At 44.9% G+C, this 17254-nt stretch overlaps 1 protein-coding gene across 4 annotated transcripts in view; it reads right to left on the bottom strand.

Annotated features, from left to right (window-relative positions):
- Nucleotides 1-17254, bottom strand: part of RALGAPA2 (Ral GTPase activating protein catalytic subunit alpha 2) — a 312968-nt gene that overhangs the window by 249663 nt on the left and 46051 nt on the right. For all 4 annotated transcript variants that reach the window (XM_056567643.1, XM_056567642.1, XM_056567641.1 and 1 more), the window contains exons 6-11: nt 14871-15048; nt 11561-11676; nt 10631-10769; nt 8638-8837; nt 5909-6139; nt 2227-2400 (exon numbers count right to left, since the gene is read on the bottom strand). In XM_056567643.1, the coding sequence (XP_056423618.1) occupies nt 2227-2400; nt 5909-6139; nt 8638-8837; nt 10631-10769; nt 11561-11676; nt 14871-15048 (1038 nt within the window). The remainder of the gene's footprint in view (nt 1-2226; nt 2401-5908; nt 6140-8637; nt 8838-10630; nt 10770-11560; nt 11677-14870; nt 15049-17254) is intronic.

Raw genomic sequence — 17254 nt, forward strand, 5'->3', positions numbered from 1 at the left:
CCATGGCAACCAATCACAGCACAACATTCATTTCTCAAATTGTTCTAATAAAAAGAAAGCTCAGCTCCGATTAGTTGCTATAAGCTAATTAGACAATTTTTATAAATCTGGCCCAATGTGCCAAAGCTGCATCAAAATTTTAGCACACAAGTTTGGCACAAATTAAAGGGGCATTCTGGGTATATACATCTTATCCCCTATCCAAAGGATAGGGGATAAGATATATAATAGCAGGGGTCCCCCTCGATCTTGGTGCAGCCCCAGCATTCTGGAGGTGATGTCACGGCCACGCCCCCTAGTGACGTCACATCACGCCCCCTCCATTCAGGTCTTTGGGAGGGGGCATGACGGCCGCCACACCCCCTCCCATAGACATGAATGGATGGGATGTGGCGTGACGTCACGTCGCCGTCTCGGAGGCAGCGCCCGGCACAGAATGCTGGGGGCTGCACAGAGATCACGGGGGTCCCCAGCAATCATACATCTTATATCCACCGCCTTTGGATACATGATAAGATATAAAAACCCGGAATACCCCTTTAAGCCAACTAATAGGTAGTGTAAATTTAGACAAAAGTATCTAAATATGCACCAAATGAATCATACAGTGTGAAACAATGTGAACATTTAGACCAGGCAGTCTATCAATGTCTAAGTCTGACAGATTTACTAAATCCGCCCTAATAAGGGTATAAACAAACATTCTAACTGCATTACGTGGTAGTGGGCTAAAAGAAAGTTTTTGGAACCGCAGGTAAAATCACATGTTGCCCTCAAGGGGTCTATGGGAATAGCTGCAGCGTAGAGTTATCCAATGTCCATACAGTGTTAGTGGTGAATACAGGACATTTAGGGTATCACGCTATCAAGCAAGCAGGCCGGAGGATCGCCAGACATTTGCCATCACTTCACCTCCTGTAAATAAGGTCTTGTGGAGATATTTATTATATAGATTTCTTTCATATTTTGCCTCTACATTTTACTTTGAAGACCATATATACAGAACCCACTTACTAGAGGTATTAAAAAAAAATAACATAGCAGACCAGCCCAAAGTTTTAGATGAAATATTTCAATATCCAAAATATAAGAACTGCTTATTTAACAATCTCAAACATAAAAGGGAACCTGTCAGGTCTTCGGGCCCACACAGGTCATTAGAAAAATATTGTTCCAATGCTGTTCTCCACTCTCTGCTATGCTAAGCTTAAAGGGGTATTCCAGGGAAAAAAACTTGAGATAGGTAGAGATAGATAGAGATATATATATATATCTATCTATCTCTATCTCTCAACTGACTCCAGAAAGTTATACAGATTTGTGAATTACTTCTATTGAAAAAATCTTAATCCTTCCAAAAATTATAAGCTGCTGAAGTTGAGTTCTTTTCTGTCTGGCAACAGTGCTCTCTGCTGACATCTCTGCTTGTCTTGGAAACTGCACAGAGTAGAAGAGGTTTGCTTCTACTCTGGACAGTTACCGAGACAGGTGTCATCAGAGAGCACTTAGACAGAAAAAAGCAACTCAACTTCTGCCACTTATAATTACTGAAAGGATTAAGATTTTTTTATATAAGTAATTTACAAATCTGTTTAACTTTTTGGAGCCAGTTGATTATATATATATATATATAAAAAAAAAAAAATCCTGGATAACCCCTTTAATTACTGCTGTCCATGACAATCACATAATCACAGCTAGTGGTTACAGTCACATTTGCCATGCCCTCCAATATTACCAGTCATGGCCGTTTTCCGAGAGAGCTGAGCAGAACAGTGTCAGGTGCCAGGCCAGTGTGTGCTCACAGGTTCCCTTTAACAAAGTGGTACTCCGCTGCCCCAGCAGTTGGAACATTCTGTTTCGAACACTGGGTGGGGCTGTGACGTCAGGCCCCCTCAATGCAAGTCTATGGGGAGGGGGGCGTGGCACCGCCACGCCCCCTCCCATAGACTTGCATTGAGGGGGCGTGACGTGACATCACGAGAGGCATGGCCATGATGTCACTACCCCCGCAACCAGTGTTAGAAACTAAATGTAACGGACGCAGGGGCAGCAAAGTACCCCTTTAAGGCTTCTGTCCACCAACTACAATATCTGTAGGAGGGCATCCCACCCTCCATTTGCCAATTATAGCACCAATGTCATCATAGAGGGCAGAAAGACTGTTGAAACACCACAGGCATCAGGTCCACAGAGTAACATTCTGTATACTTCACCATCAGATACCTGTTTGCTATCAGTCTCTGTTACAGATGACTCAAAAACTGGTAAATTCACTTGGTCAACGGATGGCGCTGAAGGCTCTTCCATAAAAATGGGCTTTTCTTGTAAGATCCATTTTCTGTAAACCTTCACAACCTTCCTTGTGGCAGAGACATCGCATGCAGGTAATAGAAAAGCCTAAAGGACACAAGAAGCATTTAATACTATATTACTAACAAAGCCTTTTAGATCATCTGAAAAAATAATGTAACATATCTTAATATAATTTCAGAAAAGCCTAAAGGACACAGCAAGCATTTATTACTAACAAAGCCTACACCTAATAGCATGTTTCACCCCAGTAAATTAAATCATTCATTTACAAATGACATATAGATAGAGCTATACAGTATCTAGCCTTTGGGATACCGCTATTTACTGACATGTACAATAAAGAATACCGGTGTTCCATGTCATTATTCTATTTATTTGCACTGTAAAACATATAGATGAATATGACAACTGAATACGACACATAGGGCACAGGATTCGAAAAAATGATTTTGTGACAATTAAGTAGTATGCCCACTAGAGGTCACTATGCCACACAAAAAAGCATTATGTCTGTTATAAAAAGATTAAACTCAATATGAAGAATATAAGTTCATGTGTGTGAATAAACCTTCTCAAATATTGTGAAAAGATTACCCTTTTACATTAAAGTTTTGATTTCTCGCCACTTTTAAGATGTTTGTCGAATGTGAACTTAAATGGTCATCTTCTGATTCAAAACCTTTTTTTTTTATTATTTGTTGTACATCTTGGCAAAACATTAACCTTTCTAATATACATCATAAGAGAATTTTATTTCCTTATTATAGAAATCATGGCTTTCTCCAAGCTGAAGCACAGGCATGGACAAAGTCCAGTAAGTGAGGGTGGGCTAGCACTCCTCTGTGCTCTCTCCTGCCTGATAGGACTCCTCTGTGCTCTCTCCCGTCTGATAGCGCTCCTCTGTGCTCTCTCCCGCCTGATAGCGCTCCTCTGTGCTCTCTCCCGCCTGATAGCGCTCCTCTGTGCTCTCTCCCGCCTGATAGCGCTCCTCTGTGCTCTCTCCCGCCTGATAGCGCTCCTCTGTGCTCTCTCCCGCCTGATAGCGCTCCTCTGTGCTCTCTCCCGCCTGATAGCGCTCCTCTGTGCTCTCTCCCGCCTGATAGCGCTCCTCTGTGCTCTCTCCCGCCTGATAGGGCTCCTCTGTGCTCTCTCCCGCCTGATAGGGCTCCTCTGTGCTCTCTCCCGTCTGATAGGGCTCCTCTGTGCTCTCTCCCGTCTGATAGGGCTCCTCTGTGCTCTCTCCCGTCTGATAGGGCTCCTCTGCGCTCTCTCCCGTCTGATAGGGCTCCTCTGCGCTCTCTCCCGTCTGATAGGGCTCCTCTGCGCTCTCTCCCGTCTGATAGGGCTCCTCTGCGCTCTCTCCCGTCTGATAGGGCTCCTCTGCGCTCTCCTGTCTGATAGCGCTCCTCTGCGCTCTCCTGTCTGATAGCGCTCCTCTGCGCTCTCTCCTGTCTGATAGCGCTCCTCTGCGCTCTCTCCTGTCTGATAGCGCTCCTCTGCGCTCTCTCCTGTCTGATAGCGCTCCTCTGCGCTCTCTCCTGTCTGATAGCGCTCCTCTGCGCTCTCTCCTGTCTGATAGCGCTCCTCTGCGCTCTCTCCTGTCTGATAGCGCTCCTCTGCGCTCTCTCCTGTCTGATAGCGCTCCTCTGCGCTCTCTCCTGTCTGATAGCGCTCCTCTGCGCTCTCTCCTGTCTGATAGCGCTCCTCTGCGCTCTCTCCTGTCTGATAGCGCTCCTCTGCGCTCTCTCCTGTCTGATAGCGCTCCTCTGCGCTCTCTCCTGTCTGATAGCGCTCCTCTGCGCTCTCTCCTGTCTGATAGCGCTCCTCTGCGCTCTCTCCTGTCTGATAGCGCTCCTCTGCGCTCTCTCCTGTCTGATAGCGCTCCTCTGCGCTCTCTCCTGTCTGATAGCGCTCCTCTGCGCTCTCTCCTGTCTGATAGCGCTCCTCTGCGCTCTCTCCTGTCTGATAGCGCTCCTCTGCGCTCTCTCCTGTCTGATAGCGCTCCTCTGCGCTCTCTCCTGTCTGATAGCGCTCCTCTGCGCTCTCTCCTGTCTGATAGCGCTCCTCTGCGCTCTCCTGTCTGATAGCGCTCCTCTGCGCTCTCCTGTCTGATAGCGCTCCTCTGCGCTCTCCTGTCTGATAGCGCTCCTCTGCGCTCTCCTGTCTGATAGCGCTCCTCTGCGCTCTCCTGTCTGATAGCGCTCCTCTGCGCTCTCCTGTCTGATAGCGCTCCTCTGCGCTCTCCTGTCTGATAGCGCTCCTCTGCGCTCTCCTGTCTGATAGCGCTCCTCTGCGCTCTCCTGTCTGATAGCGCTCCTCTGCGCTCTCCTGTCTGATAGCGCTCCTCTGCGCTCTCCTGTCTGATAGCGCTCCTCTGCGCTCTCCTGTCTGATAGCGCTCCTCTGCGCTCTCCTGTCTGATAGCGCTCCTCTGCGCTCTCCTGTCTGATAGCGCTCCTCTGCGCTCTCCTGTCTGATAGCGCTCCTCTGCGCTCTCCTGTCTGATAGCGCTCCTCTGCGCTCTCCTGTCTGATAGCGCTCCTCTGCGCTCTCCTGTCTGATAGCGCTCCTCTGCGCTCTCCTGTCTGATAGCGCTCCTCTGCGCTCTCCTGTCTGATAGCGCTCCTCTGCGCTCTCCTGTCTGATAGCGCTCCTCTGCGCTCTCTCCTGTCTGATAGCGCTCTTCTGTGCTCTCTCCTGTCTGATAGCGCTCTTCTGTGCTCTCTCCTGTCTGATAGCGCTCCTGTGCTCTCTCCTGTCTGATAGCGCTCTTCTGTGCTCTCTCCTGTCTGATAGCGCTCTTCTGTGCTCTCTCCTGTCTGATAGCGCTCTTCTGTGCTCTCTCCTGTCTGATAGTACTCCTCTGTGCTCTCTCCTGTCTGATAGGGCTCCTCTGTGCTCTCTCCTGTCTGATAGACAGGAGAGAGCACAGAAGAGCGCTATCAGACAGGAGAGCGCAGAGGAGCGCTATCAGACAGGAGAGCACAGAGGAGCGCTATCAGACAGGAGAGAGCACAGAAGAGCGCTATCAGACAGGAGAGAGCACAGAAGAGCGCTATCAGACAGGAGAGAGCACAGAAGAGCGCTATCAGACAGGAGAGAGCACAGAAGAGCGCTATCAGACAGGAGAGAGCACAGAGGAGCCCTATCAGACAGGAGAGAGAACAGAGGAGTCCTATCAGGAGAGAGCACAGAGGAGTCCTATCAGACAGGAGAGAGCACAGAGGAGTGCTAGACCACCCTCACTTATGGAATATGTCAATGCCTGTGCTTCAGCTAGGACAAAGTCATGATTTCTATAAAAAGGAATAAAATCTTCTTATGAAGTATATTAGAAATGTTAATGTTTTGTCAAGATGTACAACATATAAAATGTTTTTGTATCTGACAGTGCCCTTTTAAACATTCCTATCTACATCCAGAGGATGAATTCCCATTCTAGTGCGTCTCACACCCCCGAGAGATGCATACAACACACACACTTGTAGATAAGAGCTCTCCATCCTGATGTCCAGGACAGGAGATGTTTAAAGCTGCAGTTCTTACCGCACGCAGTGTTACCGATACACTGTAGCTAGACATGAATTCCTCACCTGCCTGAAGACCTCATTGATGAAGTTGACGTATCCTCGCGTGGACAGGAATATCCTCTGCACCATGTCGTACACATTCTTGTGGTCCTCCTCTATACTGCACAGGCTGGAGTTGCTAAGTCTCCGGTCAGACAGTGTGCTGCTATTCGAGTGGGTCTTCTCGTGTTCTTGAGCTCCAGTGGGCTCCACCTCTGCATTCTTTTCTTGGCTTACATTTATCACAGATACTGTCTAAAATGATGTGAAGGATAGCGTTATACACACATTAACTAGGAAGAGACTTGTCAAGTAAAGGAAAGATGGAGCAAACAAGAGCCCCTTTAGAAGATCAACGCAGAGACCCGATAGGCTGCCATGGGCATCTCTCCTCCATGTTTTCCTAGTTTTGATAACTCTTTCTTCTTTATTTTTTTTACAGAGGGGTTCTTCATCCTCATGAAATTTCAAAGACATTAAAGGGGTATTCTGCCCCTAGCATCTTATCCCCTATCCAAAGGGACAATAAGATGTCAGACCCCCGGGATCTCCGCTGCGGCACCCCGGTATCATTACTGCACAGAGCAAACTCTCTCTGTGCGTAATGACGGGCAATACAGGGGCCGGAGCATAGTTACGTCACAGCTCCGCCCATAGACTGACATTAAGGGGGCGGGCCATGACATCACAAGGGGCGGAGCAGTTACATCACGATGCTCTGGCCCTTGTATCGCCGGTCATTACGCACAGAGGGAGGGTGCTCTGTGCAGTAATGATAGAGGTGTGCCGCAGCGGAGATCCCAGGGGTCCCAAGCAGCGAGAACCCCGCGGTCAGACATCTTATCCCTTATCCTTTGGATAGGTGATAAGCTGCTAGGGGCAGAGTACCCCTTTAAGTATTCATCCAGAAGACTCACATCTACAATGCATTCTGAAAGTTCTCAGACCCTTTCACTTTTTTTCACGTTGCGACCTTGTGCTAAAAAATAAACTCCAAACCCCTCCCTCCTCAATATCTCATAACTAGAATGTGAAAATAGAATTATATAAATATTTGAAAAATAAAAACTTGGCATGGACAGAAATATTAAGACCATTTACTATGACACATGAAATTTAGCTCTGGCTCCTCCCACTTCTCTTGATCATCTATAAGATGTTCCTATACCTTGATAAGAGTCACCTGTGGTAAATTCAGGCGATCGCACAGGATTTGGAAAGACACAACCCTGTTTATATAAGGTAGTGTTTCCTCAACCTGGGTGCCTCCAGGTGTTGCAAAACTACAACTCCCAGCATGCCTGGACAGCCAAAGGCTGTCCAGGCATGCTGGGAGTTGTAGTTTTGCAACATCTGGAGGCATCCTGGTTGGGGAAACTTTGGTATAAGGTCTCAAAGCTGGCCACGTAGAGCAGTGCAAAAATCTAGCCATGAGTAGGAAAGAACTGCCTGTAGAGCTCAGAGATAGGATTAGGTGGAGGCACAGATCTGGAGATAGGTGAAAAAAAAATGTCACAATACACTTGATGTACACCACTATTCATATCATTCACTAATGAAGGAATTATGACCAATATAGAAAACACTTAATGTTGTCTACTGATATTATCTTCAATACAACGTTTTGACCCCAGGGCTTTGCATCCCATATAGTGACTTCTGTGGGTTTATTCACCCCCGAGGGACAAGGTTTATTCAATAGGACAACTGTTTTTATCCTCCTCACAAGGGCATAAAAGTGAATATTATGTACAGTGTTTAAATGTTAATAAATACTAATAACAGTGCACCACAGGTTGTGGCTCCTCCGCGGTTGAAGCCACACACTTCTTGCTCCCCTATCCACTGTCTAGTGATCCTTATAGAGGAAATGTTATCCAGTCAACCCCTACATGTTTCACCACTTTAGCATGGCTTTATCAAGGAGATAACTGACAGCATTTCTAGGTCTCTAGGTACATTTTATTCTATTATAGACATATGATACTGGATGATTTTTTTTTAGAACTCTTCTAGGAGGTCTTTGTTGTGATCAAAAAATTACTGCTGCACTAGAAAGTAGGGACCGACCGATATCGTTTTTTTAGGGCCGATACCGATAATCTGTGGAGGTTAGGGCCAAAAGCCGATAACTTATACTGATATTCCGGTATAAGTTATCAGCTATTTATCCACCCGCGACACCGCTTCAGATCATTGATTTAAAGCGGGCGCTTTAAATCAATGAACTGCAGCGGCTTTTCGGTGCCATAGACCGCTGCCGCCACCCGCTTCTCTCCCCCTGCCTGTCCGGGGGTCCTCCTGAGTACTATCACTGCGACTACCCCCCCCCCCCCCCCAACGCCGTACCGCTCCGCGCCCCCTACCGCCCCACCACACCGCGACCGCCCCCCCCCCCCACCGACCCGCCACACCCCCGATCGCACCGGCACCATTGCATCCCCAATCCCTGGTTTTATAATTACCTGTTCCCGAGGCCCGGGGTCCACTCTACTTCTGGCTGCGGTGGGGGGTGCGACGCAGTGCGGCGGTCGCGGTGCGGGGCGTTATAGGATTATTGGCAAGGTAATTGCCGATACCGATAATGCCCAAAATCGTGATTATCGGCCGATAATATCGGCCAAACCGATAATCGATCGATCCCTACTAGAAAGTTCCCAATAGCGTAATAGTGTATAGGCATAGGCTATAGGTTCCCCTATAAAGATGAAATAAAAATGCAGCCAGTGTAAGTAAGGACATCCAGAGTATACCTGAATCAGTTTGGGTAGGACCTCTCCTCCATTCTTAGTGCTTTGAGAAGATGCTACATATTTCTTTTCCAGAAAGAATGTGACAAGCCACTTGATGAACACCACTCTAGCTGCCACGTAGGGGATTTTTGTGCTATAAAGGTTTTCATTGTTACGGTTGATGGTGACATACACTGGCTTTGGTCTGACATCCGGAATATCTGAAACAGAGAAACTGTTAATTTCAAAGTATCATTGAACCGGGTCACTTTACAAGCTTTCACTGAGATCTGCCAACAATAAGTACATTGTTTTCTAGCTGAGCACGTGAATGAATATCCGCCAATTGCCTATAAATATCCAGGTCTCTGTATATACACCACGTTAATAAAAAAACAAAGTCATAGCAGATTGGAGATGACCTTTGTATTATGAGATAAGAGAACAACAATACTGTACTGCATTACGCTAGGTACACCTGCCACTGTATGTGTTAGATGGGAGCCGCCAACAATCTAATGTGTATGATGGCAACCCAACTGCACCCAGAAGTCTCCCGCAGTGAAAATAAAGGTTGGACGTGTATTTTTTTTATTTTGCATAAAATGTATTATTTTTATTGGTTTGCTTTAGGTCTAAGATGTATGCTTGGGCAGATCAAACACACAGGTTTCTAGGCTTCTAAGCACCGCAATCTGAAATCCATTGTGAAAGCTCTCAACAATTCCTTAAAGCGAAACTGACGCGGTTAACCTGCACTAAACCCAATACACTTGAACAAGCAGATCTCCATTTTGCAGGTCGCTAAATAAGAAAGTTGTTTAGGATGAAGTTTGATTTTGCACTTTTTAAAATGCCAGTCATTAGAAAAACTTCTGAAATGTTGCAGATTGTGTGGGGGTCCCACCAAGTCCTGAATATAATCAGAAAAGGCGCCCGCTTATGTGCATCACTACCCAGCTCACTGCGATCTTTGTCTCACTGTATGAGATTAGCTCCATTAGAAGTCTACCAGGCTTGTGTTGGGCAGTGAGTAAGAAAAGGTAGAGATCCGGGCCGTTTTAAAGATCAATGGGGGTCTGAACTATCAGACCCCACCTGATCAAAACTTTTGTCAACAGGGGTGTGGAAATTAAAATTAAAATAAATAAATACTTGTCCAGGAGACTAAAACGGAGCAGAATCTACTTGTCCCTCATAACAATCCAATTGTCCTGGTACAAAATAATTTTAACCAAAATATTTTGTAAATAAGGTCTTTATTAATAAAAACTAACTAGTAGGTGAATAAGGCCCCTGATAAGTAAGCCCACCCCATTAAAGGAATACTGCAGTGCAAAATAACTTACCCCTTCCCACCCCCTACATCTCTTGTAAGGGGCCACGGTAGGAATGGGGGCTTGTCCGCATGATGCAGCGGCCGACCACCCCCCCATAGATACATGGAGGGGGCATTTCAGACACAGTGTCATGCAGGGATGGAACATTACCTTCATGCAGACTGCAGGGGCTGCGTACAAGAGATGGGGAAGGGGGGGGGGGGGGGCTTGTCCCAGCAGTCAGACCCCCACGATCTATCACTTATGGGGATAGGTCATTTTGCACCACAGTATTCCTTTAAGTAGGTAGTTCCCCCTTCAGGTAGGTATGTCCCTTCATCAGGTAGGAATCAAGTAGGGCCCCATGTGCCATTATATTACCCCCCTCTGATGCCCCCTTTGCCATTATATTCCCCCCCCCCCCCCCCCCCGAGGCTCCCTGTGCCATTATACCACCTCCCCCTCTAATGACTCCTGTGTTATTATACATTTTGGCTTGAATACCCCCTTTTATATAGAAATGTTAATATACAGACACGGCAGACATGTCACATCTTAATCTCTGAAATTTTATTTAAAAAAGATAATCACAAATCACCAGCAAACCTATTACATTTCTTCTCAATGTAAATGTGCAAACTATGCAATATATAACCACATATACACACACAAAACAAACAATCTGCTGCACTTACCAAGTACAGGCTTGTAAAGATTTGTTAATTTAGTGAATGATGGAAATAAGTGATTCAGATAATACTTTCTAAATAAGTTAAATAAAAACTTGAAGCCCGTGTCTTGATTCTCTTTATTTCTCCAGGATAAGCTTGCAGCCTATTAAAGAAAAACAAAGACAAAAAAAAAATAAAAAATAATAATTTTATCCATGTGCAGTAAAACAGAAACAAAAAACTGCATTGTGTGGATGTCAACATACAGTATGAAAACTTAAAGCATACCCATCAGATCCAACAAAAATAAAAACATTTTTATATATCACTCAGTACCTAATCCTGACCATGTACATCTAATTATAATGTCTCTAGCACCTTTATTTTTTTTTATTACAATTTTTATTTAGCTCACTAGTCTGAATTCCTCTCAAAGGGAGGGGGCGTGGCCTCACTGTGCAGGTCTCCGCCCCCTCCCTCAGTATGCTGTCTGCTCACATCTCCCCTAGCATTAGCAAAACTACAACTCCCAGCTTGTCCTCACTGACAGTAGGGGGATACAAGCTGACAGTGGGAGGATTTTTCCTCCAGCTCTGAGCCCTGTGCTCACAGCTGTCAATCAAGGAAGTGTGTCCATGATGTAGGTGATGACGCATGGACATAGCAGGACTAGTATGTGTCCAAACAGGTGGGGTGGGGGGGGGGGGCAGTTGTTTGACTGGCTTTTTTAGTATGAAATTCTGAAAATTTTCTAATGAAAGCAATTGCAAAAGCTATTGGTTATACATGCTTTACAACATATCAAAAGTTTTTGCACCTGACAGTGCCCATTTAAGTGAATATCCTGGGCTCTAAAAGAAAAAATATTCAAACTCTACAGAGTAAGGCAAATAATGGATATTTTATAAGCCTAGAGGACAATAGTGGAGTAAAGCAAACAGTCCATGCACTTACCTGTATTACCATGTACTTCAGCAACATTTGTAAGAAAAAGCAGCTGGGATCATCAGGGCTTTTTTCCCCAGACACGGCTGGTATGAGAGGTGTTATTTCCTCAGGATAAACTTTCCCTAAAATAATAAAAGTATTAGTATTAATACACACATGGAATAGTTTTCCCCTCACTGTTTTTAGTACAATTCCCTGGGGTACCTTCATATATCCATATTTATTTCCCATTTTTCTCATGTAAACTTAAATGGGCAGTGTTATTTAAAAAAGCTTTTGATATGTCAGAAACAAATGAAATGTTTTGATCTGTCTGAGCCCGATGGTTCTGACCCCAACCAATCGCTAGATAAAGGCTGAGGTCAATAAATCTCATAATGCAAGTCTTTAAACACATCTTGGTCCAGTGGACAGAAAATGGGGAGAGAAGAGCTCAGCTATGCACTTCTCTCCACGCTCATTCAAAAAACCTTTGACTTGTCCTCAAAGGGGTACTCCGGTGAAAAATTTTTTTTTTTTTTTTTTTTTTTTTTTTTATCAACTGGTGCTAGAAAGTTAAACAGATTTGTAAATTACTTCTATTAAAAAAATCTTAATCCTTCCAGTACTTATTAGCTGCTGAATACTACAGAGGAAATTCTTTTCTTTTTGAAACACAGAGCTCTCTGTTGACATCATGAGCACAGTGCTCTCTGCTGACATCTCTGTCCATTTTAGGAACTGTTCAGAACAGCATATGTCTGCTATGTGGATTTCCTTTTACCCTGGACAGTTCCTAAAATGGACAGAGATGTCAGCAGAGAGCACTGTGCTCATGATGTCAGCAGAGAGCTCTGTGTTTCAAACGGAAAAGAATTTCCACTGTAGTATTCAGCAGCTAATAAGTACAGGAAGGATTAAGATTTTTTAATAGAAGTGATTTACAAATCTGTTTAACTTTCTGGCACCAGTTCATTTAAAAAAAAAAAGTTTTTCACCGGAGTACCCCTTTAAGATTGGTCAGGGTCCGAGTGTTCAGACCCCAAGCGATCAATTTTTGACATGTCTCTAGGACACGTGAAAAGTTTTTTTTTTTTTTTTTTTTTTTTAATCGCCACTTAAATATAAACTGACCCCATAACCCAATCTTCACAAAAGATAACACTTCATATCTGGAAAAAAATTTAAAAAATAAAAAATTGCTAAGGCTACTTTCACACTGCTATTAGCACACGGCAGTGTGGCAGCCACCAGGGGAATAGCAGGAGAAAAATTACTGCAAGAGCCGTCTTATTCTCCCCAATTCCTAACAAAAAATAACGGGTCCCGGAGTAAATGGGAACCGCAGGGACCCTTTGTTGCCCGTTGCTCACCGTTACGAGAACATCCGTCAAAGTGACAAAAAAAAAAAAATAGACGGCTGTTCTCGACGGAGAGCCACGGCAGTGTGAAAGGGGCCTAACAAAAGAATCTACATTTCTTTATTACATCTGCTGATAAGATTTGCAGGGATAGAACTACAGAGGATGCAGAGGTTGTGTCTGGACCCGAGCGTGAGGGGCTGACCTGGCTGTGCACCATGGACCCATGAAAGTTATGGTGCTCTGTGTGGATTTTGCATTGAGGCCTAGGAATCAAAATGGGCACCCCCTGTGGAAGTGATGTTGGTAGTGACCATGGATAAAATAGATTTTTAACAACTCGAGAGAAGAATATATACTTTAGGGCCATATCCTGTTTATCACCACTAAGTGGATAATCTGTACCTGTGCAATGTGAAATAAATACCTGCATGCAGATGTGTTGATCATTGTAGACATAGTAATAAGTACAACAACAAGCAAGTCTCAAGTGCAGAGTGGTGTAGAGAGAATCTACAGTAAGATCTGCTGACCCCAAATCTAATGAATTTAGACTTGAAAAAAATTGTTCAACTTTGCAAGTGTTCTAATTCCCCAAAGGAGGATTAAAGGGGTATTCCAGGAAAAACTTTTTTTTTATATATCAACTGGCTCCAGAAAATTAAACAGATTTGTAAATTTCTTCTATTAAAAAATCTTAATCCTTTCAGTACTTATGAGCTTCTGAAGTTAAGGTTGTTCTTTTCTGTCTAAGAGCTCTCTGATGACACGTGTCTCGGGAACCGCCCAGTTTAGAAGAGGCTTGCTATGGGGATTTGCTTCTAAACTGGGCGGTTCCCGAGACACGTGTCATCAGAGAGCACTTAGACAGAAAAGAACAACCTTAACTTCAGAAGCTCATAAGTACTGAAATGATTAAGATTTTTTAATAGAAGTAATATACAAATCTGTTTAACTTTCTGGAGCCAGTTGATATTTAAAAAAAAGTTTTTTCCTGGATAAACCCTTTAAAGAGCACCTCTCATGATCTTAAATTTTATAATCCTCCCAGTTCACTGCCCCCATCATGATAAACCACTCCCTGCCTTTATTTTTATTATTTTTAACTTTTCTATCTTGATATTGCTCTGTATTTTCTGCTCAGTCTCAGTCAGATTCACAGACTGGGAAGGGGCGTTCCCCAGCAGGCGTGAAATCATCTGAAGGCATACAGGGGATAACTTCCTCCCTCACTCTGCTCCACACAGCCCAGAGCAGTTCAGTGTATGAGATGAGCTCTGATTGGATAATCAAATGGCAAATCTTACTGAAGCTTTACTGAGCTCTAGTGCAGGGTTATATATTTGTGAATGCAATGCAGATGTGCATGCAATCCTTGCCCAGTGGTTTTATGAAGAATCAGAGTACGAGCAAATACTAGAGATGAGCGAACTTACAGTAAATTTGATTCGTCATGAACTTCTCGGCTCGGCGGTTGCAGACTTTTCCTGCATAAATTAGTTCAGCTTTCAGGTGCTCCCTGAAGGAGACTCTTTCCTAGGACTGTATCCACCTTTTCCAGCCCACCGGAGCACTTGAAAGCTGAACTCATTTATGCAGGAAAAGTCAGCAACCGCCGAGCTGAGAAGTTCGTGACGAATCGAATTTACTGTAAGTTCGCTCATCTCTCGCAAATACATATAAGAGAAGTCCGTCTTCTGCCTTTTGGGTAGGAATGTTTCCCAAGCACTATGCCTCCAGCTGATGCAGAACTACAACTCCCAGCATGCCCGGACAGCCGAAGGCTGTCCGGGCATGCTGGGAGTTTTAGTTCTGCAACAGCTGGAGGGATACTGGCTGGGAAACACTGCACTAGTGATTTTTTATTGTGAATGCTCAAGGACCTGATCTGCATGTAAGAATAAACGAATGCAAAACTGCTTTACAATGTAGTTTATTTATACATCAAATAAGCAGGTAGAAGCACTGTCACTAACCATCAAGTAAATTATAAGTAGGATTTATAAGGGTATCCAGTGTGCAAGGACCTCGAGATGACATGACGGCAGGAAAGCCGGGAACAAGACATGCAAATATTAGCGCCTGCTCCTCTCCACAATTTGTCTGCAGTGCTTGAAGCCAGAGAAGAAACAGCCGCATTCCTTCACATCGTATCTAAAGGATGAAAGACATTTTTCATTTAAACAGGATGCATGTGCCACGTGATGCCAAAGCTAAACATGCAGGACAGACAGGCTGCATAGCAGAAGATGGAACATGCAGGCAGAGTGGCGCACCATGGCTACCATCTGAGGTAGCCACCAATCTTCGGGCCCATATTGCAAAGCAAAAACCATAGTTCAAACCTACTTCTCAAGCACTAACATGAGCATTGCTGGGCTCTTGCCACCTTCTTTCTTTCATAGTTTAACAATTGCCACTAGTACATAATGGAAGCAGCCATCATTGGATCAATACAGTGGTCCCTCAACATACATTGGTAATTCGTTCCAAACGACCCATCGATTGTCGAATCCATCGTATGTTGAGGGATCCGTGCAATGTAAAGTATAGGAAGCTGTACTTACCTGTCCCCGCCGCTCCGGACCAGGTCCTCACCGCTCCCGATGCTGTCCCGCTGCTCCGGTGTCTTCTTCGCGATCCTCCGGTGTCATGCGCATCTTCTGCAGGGCCCGGGCCTCGCTTTCAGGTGACGTTATTACGCTGCTGCGCCGGCGCGGCGTGCGTAGAGACGTAACAACGATGCCGGAAAGCGAGGCCCGGACCCTGGAGAAGATGCGCAAGACACCAGAGGATCGCGAAGTGGACCCAGAGCAGCGGGGATAGGTAAGTGAACCTGCTGGGGCACATTACACTGCTATCCGACAGCAGCTTAAGCATTTTGCGCTGTCGGATAGCAGTTAATGCTATGGCCCCGACATATAAAAGCATCGTATGTCGATTTCATCATATGTCGGGGCCATCGTAGGTCGGGGGGTTACTGTATTGTAATAGGAGATTTCAAACCTCTATGGAATGGACCTTCTCCACTGCTTTAAAATGTATCCCCTATTTGCAAACAGGTGTCTTTTTGCACAGTGTTCTCCAGATTAGGGCCTGGCTCTCCCCTGCATTGAGTGGTGGGGTTGGCATGCACCGTCTATGGGAGCACCAGAAATACATGAGCACTGTCCTCATTGCTCCCATGAAGCACATGCTGACCCCCACAACTTCATGCAGGTAGCAGTCAGGGCCGCATTCTGGAGATCAAGGGGATCTTAGTAAATCTTGTGGTAATAAGTTAGTTAGTAATAAGTTAGCAATCTGGAGAACAGAATGGTGATGTGTACCCTTGCAAAGTCCATTCATTTAAAAGTGGAGAATGTATTCTAAAGGTACGTTTAGACAAGCGGATCCACAGCGTATTATATGCTGCGGATCTGCTGCCGAAGGACCGCTACAGGGTGCCTTTAGGCATAACGCCGGTACAAGCAGACACACCGCAATGTGCGAGTCGCCACGCACATGTGCGGTATACTCGCGTGGCGACTCGCACATCGCAGCACTGTGTCTGCTCGTAGTGCTGCTCCAAGCAAGCACATCTAAAGGCACCCTGTAGGGGTCCTTCGATGGCGGATCCGCTGCGTAAAAAATGCTGTGAACCCGCTTGTCTGAACATACCCTAAGGACTCGTTAACACAGGTGGATTACCTGTGGAATTTCCGTTAAGGAATCTACTGCGGAAAATCCTCAGCGGATTTTGCTACCATTGACTTCAAAAGGAAAATTTGCAAATCTGTCCCTATTTCGGATTTTCTGATCACCCATTCAAGTCAATGGAAGCAAAATTCCGAAGGTGATCCATCCATCTGAATGAGCCGTAAGGGTATGTTCACACTGAGGAACGGACGAGGAATTTATTTGTGTAATTCCGCATCAGTGTTCAGCTCCAATTCTGCCTTGAATGAAAGTTCTATTGACTTTAATGGCTTTTCCGCCCCTGTTTTAACACTGAGGAATTTTCTGACCAAAATGTGATTTCTTGTCAATTCCTCAGTGTGAACATACCCTTAAGATTTTTTTTTTTTTTTTTCCAGGACTCAAAAGGATGGTCAACGGATCCGGTTCCACAATTCAATTTCACAATATAAAGAAAACAGAAACTCAACAACACTGACATTGTCTTGAGGTGACATCAATGCAAAATAAGGGGAAGGATGGCGACAGCTGCAAGGTGGCAGCTCGACTGATACACAGAAAGGGATATACCCTATAGTCACAGTATAGAGAAAGCTGAGGTGTATGTCGTCAAGGCAGTATTGTTGAATTTATGCAGAAGATTTATCTGCAGTTCTATGCAAAACCAGAGAAAAAACACACA

This window comes from Hyla sarda, chromosome 3 (genome assembly GCF_029499605.1).
Source record: "Hyla sarda isolate aHylSar1 chromosome 3, aHylSar1.hap1, whole genome shotgun sequence".
NCBI classification, from domain to species: Eukaryota; Metazoa; Chordata; class Amphibia; order Anura; family Hylidae; genus Hyla; species Hyla sarda.